Genomic DNA, 13,895 nt, shown 5'->3' with positions numbered 1-13,895 from the left:
CTGGAAGCCCTGTAAAACCTGGCCTTTCCAACACCTGGAAATCTCTAGAAGCCAGCTTGGCTTATTTCCTCCAGTACAAATCCTCAACTGGCAGACTAGACAGATGGTTATTATTTATCCTTCCTGCTGTGTTAGAAAGAAAAAAAAAATAGCTGTGCCTTGGGGTTTCTCAAATAATTTTTACATGTGCAAATCATTACCTTTTTATATGCTTATATGTATTAGGAGGGAGACAGGGAAGCTTAAGAGACCAGGGAGACCAGCGTGTATTGTCTCCTAATTGTTCTTTTAGAAGGGCAGGCAGTAGAGAGAAACTGGACCGGGACAAAGTCTCCGTTCTAGATCTGATATTAAAGCGGGTAATGCATAAGATCAGTGCCCAGAAAAATGCCTGGCACTTTGTAATTAATATTAAGTCCTCTTCTCTGGGGAAACTAGATTTGCTCAAGGTCATAAAATAATAATAACACACAAAAAAGTCCGTGTATGGCGTTTCTTCCCTGTGTTAAGTATTTTGTGTAGGTAATTGTTTAAAATCTCCACATCACTGCAAATTACTGGTATCATCTCCTTTTCACAAACTGACAGGAAGCTTGCATCTGTGAAAGGAAGAATGGGGATTAGCGTTCAGGCCTGACACCAAAAGTCGTCTATCTCCTCTATGCTATGTACTGTTTCTAGAATCCTTTTAACTTTCCAATTCTATGATTCAGAGTAATTGGAACCTTTTTTCACTTGCAGGAAACAGAAAGCTTTATTTCACATACTGGGTAAAATAAGCAGGGGCCAAGGCTACTAGGTGATGATGAGTTCCCATGACAACGTAAATTTTCAGCAGATTAAATTAGAGCTGCCAGGAAGGGGCTGCCCTAACTTGCTGTCATGATGCTCCTCACTAAGTATCTATTAAGTTTTAGTTGAGATAGCATGAGTTAGGTCTGGGAGGATAAAGAAATACAGAGAAAATTCCTTCTCTCCTAGGGCCTGAAAAGGAATGGAATTGGAGAAACACAACATATAGTCAGTGATTTTATTTTCCAAACTCCAAGTTGGGGCACATGGTTATTCATTTAGTCAACAAGCATTCATTGAGTACTTATTCTAATGCTGGGTAATGGGGTTTCAGAAAAGATAATGAAATCACATTGTTTTCTCCATCAAGAAACTGAGGAAGAAGATTCATAATGATTCACAGGTGCAGTGTTAAAAGTCTAACAAATGGTTTTTTAATCTGATAGGTGAATTTATTTATATAAACATCCTTACTTAGATAACTCTATTAGTTAACATTTATTGAGCACTTGCTATGCTCTGGGTATTGGCTTTACATTTTCTAGTCCATTTAATCCTCACAATAACTTATAGGTGGTATTATTCCCATTTCACAGAAGTGGAAACTGAGACACAAAGAAGACAAGTAACTTGCCCAAGGTCATTTAGCTAATAGAGAAAGGGGCCAGGACTCAAACCCAAGGCATCTGGCTTCAGAGCCTCTACTCTCCGCCACTAGGTTACACTGCTGCCCTCTACCTTTTGTTTAAAATGTATTGTTTGAACCATTTTTACTGAAAATAGTGAAACCCAATTCAAAAGCAATATGTATTCGTTAATGGCATATTTGAATTATGCACTAAATATTGAAGCTGAAGTACTCAGAAATCTATGCTCTGTAGTCATCCCACAGATGTGTGAAATAAATGAATACATCGTCAAGTCTGATGGAAAGGCTGAGTGATGAAGGAGGGATACCCACAATAAGCCTTAGAGGACTTCAGCAAAAGGTCTACATGTCTTTTTCCTGCATCCTTAGGATATTTCTTGTATCCATGAAGGCAGCCGACTGAGCAAGTCATACCTGGACAGCAGAATCCCAAGTTTAGGGATACGGTTCAAACCGCTTCCCACATAGGACGTCTGACCATTGAAAGGAGCAAGGAAGGGAGAAGACAAATGTTTCACCTGATCCTTCAGGCACACACCTGTGTGGAGAGGGGCAGAAGTGCGTTTCTCTATGAAGAGGCAGGACCCCCTGAACAGGCCCCTTCCCACTCCCGGCCCTCCTGATTCAGGGAGGTTCTACAGGCTGTTATCTCTGCTTATCTGGAACTCTCTGCTCCATGGGCACCCTCCCCATCACCTTCACCTAAAAAGTCTTATTCATCTTTCAGGTCCCCAGTTTAAGTGTCACTTCATCCAAGAAGCCTTCCCTGATCCTCCACTACTCCCATGCATACTCCCAAATAAGTTTATTTTCACATTTTCCTTTTTTGTGTTTATGGTAATTTGTAATTAAATGATGACTTCGGTAATTATTTAGCATCTGCTTCCCCTTTATGAGCTTCAGCAGGAATCAGTGCTTTCTTGCCCATCGGTATATCCCCGCACGCTAACACGGTGCCAGCCACACAGCAGAGCCTCTACATCTTCTCTGCCTGGGTGTATGCATGTATGTATGCAAATGAAGAGACCAAACGAAACCCTTCCACTTTTTCTTTCTTGTCCAGGAAGGAAAGTAAAGGAAACCTCTGCCACTCCAGTGCAGCCTGAAGTTCCTGAGGTGTCTCAAGGCAAAACTGAACACATGGTATGCACCTGGGTATATAGAGCTTGGGGAAGGGCTTCATCGATGCTTCACCTTCTAGTCTCTGATGCTGGGTGGGGTCCTCTTTGATGTCCACCCAGTGCCTTGATGTCAGACTGTCTTTGACTTTGAGACTTTCCTCCATCAGAGAAGGGAGGCAGCAGAACTCCAAGAGTGTGGCTTGGTTCCTGTCCTAGCTGGTATGCGTGCAGAGACCGCTCATCTCCACTTGGTGATGGGCTTGCCATTGGCCCCAAGAAATTGAACTTGTAACATGTGTACAGGTGTCCTTCCAAAGCCTGTGACTAATTTACCAGCTGCCATCAAAATAAAGGGTGGTTAGCAGACTGATTTTAACATCCAGCTTCCAGAAACTGAGGGTGAACTTTTCACCAAACATCACATTTTAAAATATAATAGTCTCTTTGATTAAAAAAAAAAAAAAAATCTGGCAAGCACTTAAAATCTGTTTTAATATTCTCCTTAGCCAGGAGAAGATGCAGACAGGATTGAAAACCAGCCTGAGTTTTTCTGTTGTTGTTTTTTAAATGCCTGGATTAGAACATAATTCATCTTAAAATGACGGGAGGCCTCTTCATACACTTCACACTTTGAAATATTTTAGAAAATAGTATCCATTTTGGCAAGCCACGCAAGAAACAACAGCAAATGCTTTTCTCCTTGAGTGTTAAGTCTGTTGTGAATAAGATTATAAAAAAAATATACTTTGCTCTTTTATTTTGCCTCTTGTTTGAGGATTTCACTGCATCTCTGCAATAATTAATTCTTCTCACATTGCTGTATAAGCAGCATTCATTGTCCCACTTTTTAGAAACGGAAATTGAAGCAGAGGTTTGGTAAAGTAACTTTCCTATTGTCCCAGAGAAAATCATTCATTCATTCACTTATTCACTCAGTAAACATGTCTTAAGAACCAATTATGTGCCAGACACTAACCAGACCTTGAAGATACACAAATGACTATCACATCAGCAGAGTCTCCAGACCTGTTAGAGGAGAGAACTATTCTAACAGACAATTATAAAATCCTGTAGTAAGTGCTGCGACGGATAAAGGGGCAATGAAGAACTTCCCCTCACCAAGCCTGGGACTGTCAGGGAAAGCTTCCCACATGAAGTAAGATATGACTGGGGTCTTGAAGGATGAGTAGGAGCCCAACCAGTCGAGGCACAGGTGGCAAGAAGGGCTTTTACAACAGAGGAAACAGAATGTATAAGGCATAAAACAGTCTCATTTTTTTCTGGTTTTATGTGGCTGGAGAAAAAGATGTATAAGTAGGATTGAAAGGAGATAAGCAAGAACAAGAACTTGAATGGTCTTATGTGCCAAACAAGGAATGTTGGACTTCATTCGGACACAGTGGTACCAAAAGAGCCTAAGTTGTGTGAGTGAGTGAGTAAGTGAGTAAGTGAGTGAGCGAGTGAGTTGAGCCTAATTCAGGTCCATACAAATTTCCCCTTCCCCTGTCTTTAATGGTCAAACAAAGTGTTGAACTATCTGAAGGAATATAAAATTATTTAAAATCAGTTTCTCACATCCAAGGATCTCTTTGAACTCTCCAAAATCATCCACCAAACTGTATGCAAATATATGCATTTACCTGGGTAGATTATCTAAAGATTTCCTCAGATTTCTAAAGTGGTCCAAAGCTCTAACAAGTATAAGACTCACTACTCTATTTCCTTTATGAAGCTTTCAGCTTTTTCCAAAATTGGTTTTGTCAAAGTAGCATGTTTTTATATTAATCTCTTAAAATTTACCGGTTGCTGGTTATCCATATCAGTACAATTTCACATAACATTCTATTATTTCAAACAAAACAAATCTTCCCATCCCCAGAAGTAGCCTAATCCATGTTTATTAGCGAACTCAAAAATGTAGCTTCTTATTGCAGTTACTATTATTTAGAGCTATGGGATTTTCTTAGCTTACATGTGAGAAGTTTGAGACAAAAGGACACAATTGAAGAAACTCAGGTATTGAAAGTTGGTGGAAGCAAGATGGTATGCAAAAGTTAGAGGCATACTTCTAAGGTGAACTAATTAAGATGATTTGTATTACAATTAACAGAACCAACTCTACCAACTTAATTTATTGGAAAGCTAGAGAAACATATTATGCTATCTAAGGATAGAAATGTAACTGATCTAAAATCAGGTACTCGAACATCATAACTTCCTATATCTTTTCTTTCTTCTCTGCTGTCAGCTTCATATCTCTCCTATATCTATCTATCTATCTATCTATCTATCTATCTATCTATCTATCTATCATCAATCTATATCTTTCTCAGCAGACCAGCTTTTTCTCATTTCCAGTACACAGAGTGGAAAACCTGTTAGAGTAGATCTCCATTTGTCTATCTCTCTGTCTTTATCTCTCACAAATACTTCCCAAATCACTGGTCAATGTGATTATTGGCGCATTTTGCGTTAGACACCATGTCCTGTACTAAATACTTAGACCTACAGCAGTTCTCTCTACAACCATGTGGATGGGCAGGAGGGGAACTTGCTGTAAAGTGGGGTTGGGCAGATCAAACAATAAATGCCCACTCTCTCTACATGGAAAGTGACAAAATGTTTTACACAGCACTGCTGGGAATTGTTTGTCTATTTATTCTAAAAACATCTCTATTTTGTACTGGACATGGCATTAGGATACCAAGATGAGCTAGACATAACCTCTATACACTCATTCTAGTTTTGTGTCTACCATTTATTGTATGATCTTAGTAAGTCACTTTCATTCTCTGGGCTTCAACGTCCTTTGTTGAATGAATAGGACAGACAGAACTAGAAGTGCTTTATGCTCCATTATAATGAGCCCATGAGCCTAAGATAATATCACTAGTATTTCAATCACTCTTTGTCAAGAACTTCACACTCATGATCCAGAGGTTTTTCTCACCAAGAAATTATAAGCATTTCCTGAAACCCATCACCTGTGAATCCCACTAGTATAAAGCAGAGCAGAACATCATGAGATGTCTTAGGTAGTTACAAAAACCTTTGCTTTGTATAAAATAAGAAATGCAAACTGAATAAAGTCATGATTTCACCCTTCTCCTTAAAAAACAAAAAACACTCAACATAGTAGTTTATATCCAACAAGACTTGGCAGATCTGGTTCTATAGCACTAAAGATTTGAAACTCGTCCCCCTAGCTTTACAAAGCCAGACCTTGCAATAAATCTTACTGGTTGTGTGGCCTCATCTTTCGCCAAAAGACTGCAGGAGTTCTGGGTGGTGAATGTGCTGCCAGTGAGATGTTTGTGTTGTTTTCGTAGAAAACTCCAGAGGAGGAGCTGCAGCCAGAAAACCTTCCTGCTGAGACTTCAGCCCCTAAAGATCCCCTGAGTTCTTTGACGATCAGGCCAGTCTCCCAGCCTTTTGTTAGTCCAGTGATGAAGAACAAGTATGAAGAATGTGAGACATGGATTGACAGGTTCAGGAAGCTGGAAAATGCCCTCTACCTGTGTGATCTGAGTAATACAGGTGAAGTATGACGCTTAGAGTGGATGTACCTTCCTCTTTGTGTTCTGGTCTGAAAGTGGATACCTCATTTTCTTTCACTTCTTCACAAATACACCTTATATATAAACCATGTGCCTGGAACTGTGCTGAGCACAATCAGGAAATACTAAAGTTGAATCAGACATGAATTTCCCATCCCCAGGTTACTTACAGTTTCTCTGTGTCTCTGATCCTTTCACCATTCTACTACCTGAGTCTAACCCACAATCTGATCTTGTCCCTAATAGAAATATTGCAGCACGCCTGCTAATGGGCTGAATTCCAAACTTCTGAGCAAGGCAAAATCTGGTCCCTGTCCACCTGACGAGTCTCTTCTTCTTCAACTGTTATTATGTCAGCATATTTTACCCATTCCTAATGAATAACTTGCCTTCTTCAGACTCGCCTTTCTTTCTTCTATGACTTGCCTTTTCTAACTTTATGCCCTCCATCTGAGCTGTCTCCCTGTCCTCTACCTACCTCACCCCCTTCCAACTCCCCATCTTGTCTACCTGGCTAATTAATGCCTAAATATCTTACATGTTGGCACTCAAGCCCTACTCCTCTGTGACTCCCCTGATTTCCCCAGACAGAGCTAGGCAAACCTTTATCTGGACTCTTAGAGTTCTTTAATATTCATTCTCCTATTTGATATATTGTATTTTTTTTTGTTTGGAGGCTTAGTACTGTCTCACCAGAAGACTATTCCTTTTTTATCCCCAGCTCTTTGCACAAATCTGTTTAACTTTTTTTTTTTTTGAGGCAACAAATAAATGAATGAATGTACATAAATAACTAACTCCAAGATGGAAGGTGGGAAATGCCATTAGAGCGTGCTATGTGGTCGTTCAGAGGAAGGAGAATTCCTTCCTGGTGAAGTGATCAGGGAATGGATCATAATTGGAAATGGATCATTAAAGATAAAGTGCAGCCTGTATACAAAGGAATAAAATAGAAGGCCCTTTCTGGCAAAGGTGCAAGTTGGCCAAGCAAAGTGTTATGTGTGAAGCTCAATGCAAAGAGTTTGGTTTGGATAGAATATAGGGATTATTAAGAAGAATATTAATTGCATGTCTATTGTAATTTAAAAATAAAAATAAATTTAAAATAATTAAAATTTTAAAAAGAAGAATATTAAATGATAAAGGTGGAGAAATGGGATGGGGCCAGATCTAGGAAGCTCTTAGATGTCAGAACAGGGCATTTGGACTTAATTCAAAGACAGTAAGTAGCATTGTGAGTTTCTAAGCAGGATATGATGATGTTGTATTTCAGAAAGATCCTTGATAGCTGTGAATGAATAAAAGAGAAAAGGAAAGCAGGAAAAGGAGAAAGGATACTACTGCAATGTTCAAGTGAGAGAGAATGTATTCTAGAACTCAGGGACAAGGGAATGGAAAGGAGGGAGCATACACAAAAGCACATGGACTGAAACTGTTGTATTTGAATCACATACTGTGGTTCATGAAGAGTTAGTGTATTATATGTGGAGTCTGAAAACATCAAACTCATAGAAAACATCAAACTCAGAGAATAGAATTGTGGTTGCTAGGGGAAATGTGGAGATTTTAGTCAAAGGATACAAACTTTCAGTTATAAGATGAATAAGTCCCACGGGTCTAACGCATAGTATGGTGACTAGTAAAAAATACTGCATGGTATACTTGAAAATCGGTATGAGAGTAGAACTTTAATGTGCTCACCATAACAATAACGACAAAATGGTAATTATGTGAAGTAAAGGATTTGTTAACTAACCTTATTGTGGTAAACATTTTGCAATGTACACATGTATCAAATCATCACAATGCACCCCGTAAACTTATTCTCTGTTATAGTTCAGTAAAACTGGAAATAATTAATTTTTTAATAAAAGTTAGTGTGCACGCTAGTACTCTCTAGAAGTAATCATATAACGATAGCAATGCCTGTCTTTTCACTCTCTCTGTGTGTTTTTGTTTTTGTTTCATTTTGTTTTGAATTTTCAAACCAAATTAATGCTAGACCATATGAAGCATAACTACCCTACAATACCCAAAGACTTAATAATTATAGCAAAGAGAGGGACAAATAAAAATTCTAAATGAAAATGTATTTAGCTGAATTAGAAAATCATTTATTAAATATCTGTTATGAGCCCAGCACCGTACTAAAGGCTGAACCAGGAGGGAAATGAGAAAGAATGAGACATGGTCTCTGGCCTCAAAGAGCATTTATGTAGGAAGGTAAGACAGAGAGACTGGCAATAGTTAAATGCCAATGTACTTCTTTAGACGGCATATAGTAAAGTATCATAATTACAGACATAAATAAGAGTTAGAGTCCAAAGGAAAGAGAGAGGAACAGAAGCTCATTGTGTAATGTGAGCTGGGGTACTCAGAGGGGTTCCATGCAAGAGAGAGCTTGAGATTAGCCTTGAGGACAGGTAAACTTTGGATAGCTAGGTAGGGCATTCCGAGTATGAAATCATCTTCTGCAAAGATTAGAAGGTGGGAATGAGTATGAGGGAGAACACAGTGAACAAGACAGGACTGAAGGTTCCTATTGAATTGGATAGTGAAGCTGAGACCCTATTATGAATCCTGAGGGTTCGGGTGGGGCTTTATTCTCTACCCAGTATCCACCAAAGGTTCCACCAGAGGAGAACACAATGAAAGCTGAGACTGATAATTTTGAGAAAATACTGGAAAAAAGGAGATCAAGAGATTATTGAAATACTTGTAAGACTAGGTATTCATACCAGGACTATGAGGGTAGTGATGCGGTTACAAACAAAATCGAAACAAAATAAAGCATAGAAAGAAAACACATTTCTAAAGAAACAAATGCTGATTTACAATGATGGATGATAAACTTAGTTGCTAAGAGACTCCCCAAAGACTGGGTCCTTTCTCATACTCCTGAACTGTTCTGAGGAAAAAACGGAGTTTTGTTGACTTTGGAGGCAGATTCCGGCAGATTTGAAATGCCTTTCTTATGGCCTGTTCACTATTTATGCCTGTTTTCTCTGTTTCTATGAAATTCATTAGTTCAACAGCCAAAGAACGTGTCAGCCAGATCTGGGAATATCTATAACTATCTTTAATGAGGAAAGAGGATTAACTGAGGTCATTGTGTTGGTTTATTAAACCACAGTATTTAGCAGACCACCACGGCCCCATTCTAGACACTGAGCAGATGATACATACTTTGCCCACTGATGAATCACTGTTCTTTATTATGTGCAAGGAAATATGTAGGCCAGGGTGTTCTTCATCCAGGATGAAGGCAGACCATCCATCATCAACTTAGCATTTCTGGGAACCTACTTTGTGCTTATTCTCTAATGGGGGTTGTCAAGAAAATATCCTTGAGGAGAAGCAATAAGGAATGACTGAATAATTGGTCGTGTTTTCTAAAGAAAGAAGGGTAGTTGAGATAAATGTTTGGCTGAATGGTAAATTTAGCATTTTTCCAGGATGCTAAAGGCTAGATAGAAAGTATTTTAGAGTTCAAGGAGGCAGAATGCAATGAGAGCCCTTAAAAACTTTCTCTGCATGGGCCTGGACTTAACACACACTGCATCACCAACTCCACACATCAACCACATGCTGAAGGATTGGTGTCCCTATTTACTGAGGAGAAAGTCAAGCTCAAAGTGATCAAATAATAGCCAGTGGGAAGTTGAGCCATAATTCAAACTCAGTTCTATTGGACTTTCCATTATACCAAACTCCCATGACACACCAGAAAGAACAGATGGTGTTTTTGTTGTTGCTATTGTTGTTTCTTTAATTTTTTGTTAAATTTTAAATTACATACAATTACATATAGTATTATATTAGTTTTAGGTGTACAGCATAGTGATTAGACATTTATATAACTTACAAAGTGATCACCCCAATAAATCTAGTACCCATCCGACACCATACATAGTTATTGTAATGTTATTGACTATATCCCTAAACTGTACTTTACAGCTCCATGACTGTTTTTATAACTGGAAATTTGTATATCTTGATCCCTTCCCTATTTCACCCATCCCTCCTGCCCCCTCCATTTGGCAACCATCAATTTGTTCCCTGTATCTATTATTTTGTTTCTTTTTTTGTTTGTTCATTTATTTTTGTTTTTAAGATTCCACATATAAGTGAAATCATATGGTATTTACTTGTTGCTTTGTTTGTTTCTTTCTTTGTTTTTACCAACAAACCTAGATTCAAGTCCAGACTTCACCAATTTCTGAGTCCTGAAAACTAGCCACTTATATTCTCTGAGCCTGTTTCCTCATCTATAAAATAGGACTGATAATAATGAAAGATTCCTCCCAGATTTGAGACAGGATCAAATGAGATTTGAAAGTTCTTTGTAAACTGTATCATGAAGTGGATGTTAAAGAGGTTCTTCTTCTTATTTCTTTCATTTTGATTCTGGTGGGAGGACAGCCTTTCCAACACTAAGATGGATTATGAGGGTTATTTTATGCAGCTGTCCTGGGCAGCCCCTAATGACAGTAAATTAGACAGATACAAATTTCAGTCAACGGACTTTTGTTTGACAGCAGGAATCCCCTACCAATGGTAAAGCTTAGAAAATAGAAAATATCCCCCCCACCCCACACACACCAGTGGTGATTCCTAGATGTTTTTTAACATTACTTTTAATTTTTAATTAAAATATAAATTAATTTATATACAGAGGGTGCCAAAAAAAGTACACACATTTTAAGAAAGGAAAATATTAAAATTGTAATACTCAATATATACCAATAACAAAAGGTGAATACAAGGTACGTTTGACTTCTGCAATTAGAAGAGGTGCTCAAAGTGGTTACCATCAGCGTCCAGACACTTATGATTACGGCGAACTACTGCTTGAGCAACGCTGACCACAGTGTCCACTTGTATACATTTTTTGGCACCCCTGGTATTTTAATAATTTATCTAATTAAAATACACTTTTCTATATTTTAAATAATGTTGATGATATTATTATTACCATTATCCTATAATAATCCCTGCATTAACGGTACTTGCTAGTTCTGGGCATTTTGCTAAGCACCTACGATTTTATTGGTTTTCATACAATTCAATTATCCCTATTTTAAAGTTGAAGAAACTGAGGTTCAAAAAGTTAAAATAACTTTCCCAGTCAGACACTTATTCCAAAGCCCATGACTTATATTTCCAGAGGCAGTTTAGGAGATGTCTTGAGGGGTCAAACCCAGGCCAGACCAAGAAAAGTGACCTAACCCAAAGATCTAGAAAGATGCAATTGACCAACTCAAAGAGATTTCTGCAGGGAAAAGGACCAACATGCTCATAGGAAAGACAGACAATAAGCCTACACAGAAGACAACAAACAAATTGGGATAGGATAGGACTAGGCATAGTTTAGGACTATACAGGACAGAATAGAAGTGAATGGAATAAATCACATTAGGACCTCACCTGTGTGTAGCCTATTAGAGGAGAGTTCAGAGGGAAGCATTCTCGCTTAACTTGCATATTCAAATATAAACAGTACTTGGTAGCTTGAACAGAGATGACAGGTATTCACTAGACTAAACTTTCATGGGCTGGAAGTGGCTTTCTGCAAGAGACCAGGGGACTGCCTCTGGACTCGGAGAAAGAATTTTACAACCATTATTACAGTCTGCATAAGTATAGGAGAGTAGAGAAACAACATGCAAGGGATGTAGCTTTCATCCCTATAAAAGATATTTAAAATATTTTCATTGACATCTATAGCATAGATCTTCACAATCAAGGAACATATTTAGGAAACAACATGAGCCCAACTTGAAACAATTTCTTCCCCCTCATTCTATAATCTAGTGGAGTGATTTAATGCGTAGACTCAAACAACCTTGGGCAAGTGACTTACCATCTCCTTGCCTCAGTTTTTCACTCTGTAAAATGGATTGTCATGAGGATTGAATGAGTTAATATTGGTAAAAGGCTTACATGGGTGCCTGAAACATGGTAAAATTTACATATAGATATAGATATAGATAGATATATAGATATAGATATAGATATAGATATAGATATAGATATAGATATAGATATAGATATAGATATAGATATAGATATAGATATATAGATATAGATCAGTCATTATTGTTATTGCTGTTACATTTTGCACATTTTATTGCCCCAACTGGATGGGGAGCTTCCTGAGGTAACAGATCGTTCTCTAAATCCTCTATATTCCCAAGCATAGTATCTTACATATGTAAGTTCACAATTAGGGGCTTGTGAATGAGTTTTTTATCTTGGCTGATTCCATGTTCTACACTTAAATTATTTTCCGTAACTATCAAAATCTACCTAATCTTCCTGTGGAAAAACACATGGTAACATGTGACTACCAGAGTACATCTTGCGATGATAAGCAATACCATCTCTATTATAGAGATTCAGACTCTGAGCCACAAGAAGTTACCTGATTTGCCTGTGGTTATACAACAAGCAGGAGGGACTCACACAGTAAATACATTTCCAGAAATACTCAGAACTGTGCTGTTTGAATACTGCATGTTTAGGAATATGTTTGGATACATCTCAGATAGAAGTAAACCAGAACAATAGGAAATTACTTTTAGCAGGTACCCCACCTGTTTCAAAAATTGGCTTTTAAAATTTTATGACTATACAAATCAAGCTTAAATTGCTTCAGAATCTAACTATGGATTTTATTGGTCCCCCACTTCCTCTCCCCAAAGTCACCCTCAAATTCCTCCTGACATATATGATACATAGCTGGACTAGAAATACCTTTTTAGGATGTCACTTGATTTTTAAGAAGCTTAAAGTTTCAAAATATTAGCATTTCATGTTTACTCTGAAGTCATTCAAGCTTATTAATTTTTTTCTCTTTTTTATTTTCTCCATCTTCTTTTAAAAATTTCCCACTCATCCGACCTAATCACAGGAGTCCTGGAGAAGGAACGAGCCAAACGCCTCATTCACAACTACAATCTCATTTACAACCTGTCCCTGAGCCCTCGGAAAATCGACCAGGCCTTGAAGAGATTTCGTTCGGGAAAAAATATGCTCTTGGAGCCAGCGCTCCGGTACTTAAAGGAGCTATGATAACAAGCCCATATTGTGAGAACAGATGTTTCCTTTATCTCTCTTTTTACCCAGACACGTGTTTCTCCCCAGCCTGAGTGTAGCGGTGGAGGCACTGTCAGAGTGGAGGCTGATGCAGCTATTGTAGACACTTTGGACTTGGACTTGATTTCTGGCTGTGAAGCTTGCTCATCGGCAGCTCAGTGTGATCCCAGAAAAACAAGGGTTTCTCTTCTGAGGTGGCAAGAACCAATTTCTTAAAATCCTCTTCTATTCTAATAAAGCTTATTATTAATAATGCATAGTTTTCTACATTGCTGATCAAACTGTGTTTTTGCAAACTGTGCAATTCCGTATAGTAAAAACCACACTAGTTGTTGTCAACTCCCCAAAATGCTTGTCACATAATAGACCTAAATACATCGTTTTTGGAAAGTCAGTCAGCTCTTCCTCTAGTCACTATTCTGGGAAGGATTTCCACACTGTAAGAAAAATAAAAGTACTAGCAATATATTATCTTAATACTAAGTCAAAGTAGAATGCCAAGTGAGGTTTTCTGAACAAGTCCAGGATTTTCCCTAGCACAGAACAAGATGATGTTACACTGTCTCCAGGGATATTTTCCAAGAGTACTCGATAGAAGTACTTCTATCACAAGTACTAGACAAGAACTAGACAAAGGATTCTGGAAATAGGTAGCATCTTCTTTGCTCCTCTGGCAGG

At 38.2% G+C, this 13,895-nt stretch overlaps 1 protein-coding gene across 1 annotated transcript in view; it reads left to right on the top strand.

The window, feature by feature from the left end:
* Positions 1-13,331, top strand: part of C14H1orf87 (chromosome 14 C1orf87 homolog) — a 68,004-nt gene extending 54,673 nt beyond the window's left edge. Inside the window, exons 10-12 of the mRNA XM_074334801.2 lie at positions 2,505-2,584; positions 5,892-6,099; positions 13,033-13,331. Coding sequence (XP_074190902.2) covers positions 2,505-2,584; positions 5,892-6,099; positions 13,033-13,193 — 449 coding nt within the window. The 3' untranslated portion in view covers positions 13,194-13,331. The remainder of the gene's footprint in view (positions 1-2,504; positions 2,585-5,891; positions 6,100-13,032) is intronic.
* Positions 13,332-13,895: the final 564 nt, after the last annotated feature.

Source organism: Rhinolophus sinicus, chromosome 14, assembly GCF_057876585.1.
Source record: "Rhinolophus sinicus isolate RSI-liver-muscle chromosome 14, RSI-T2T, whole genome shotgun sequence".
In the NCBI taxonomy this organism is placed as follows: domain Eukaryota; kingdom Metazoa; phylum Chordata; class Mammalia; order Chiroptera; family Rhinolophidae; genus Rhinolophus; species Rhinolophus sinicus.
This window is presented reverse-complemented; position numbering and strand designations above follow the sequence as displayed.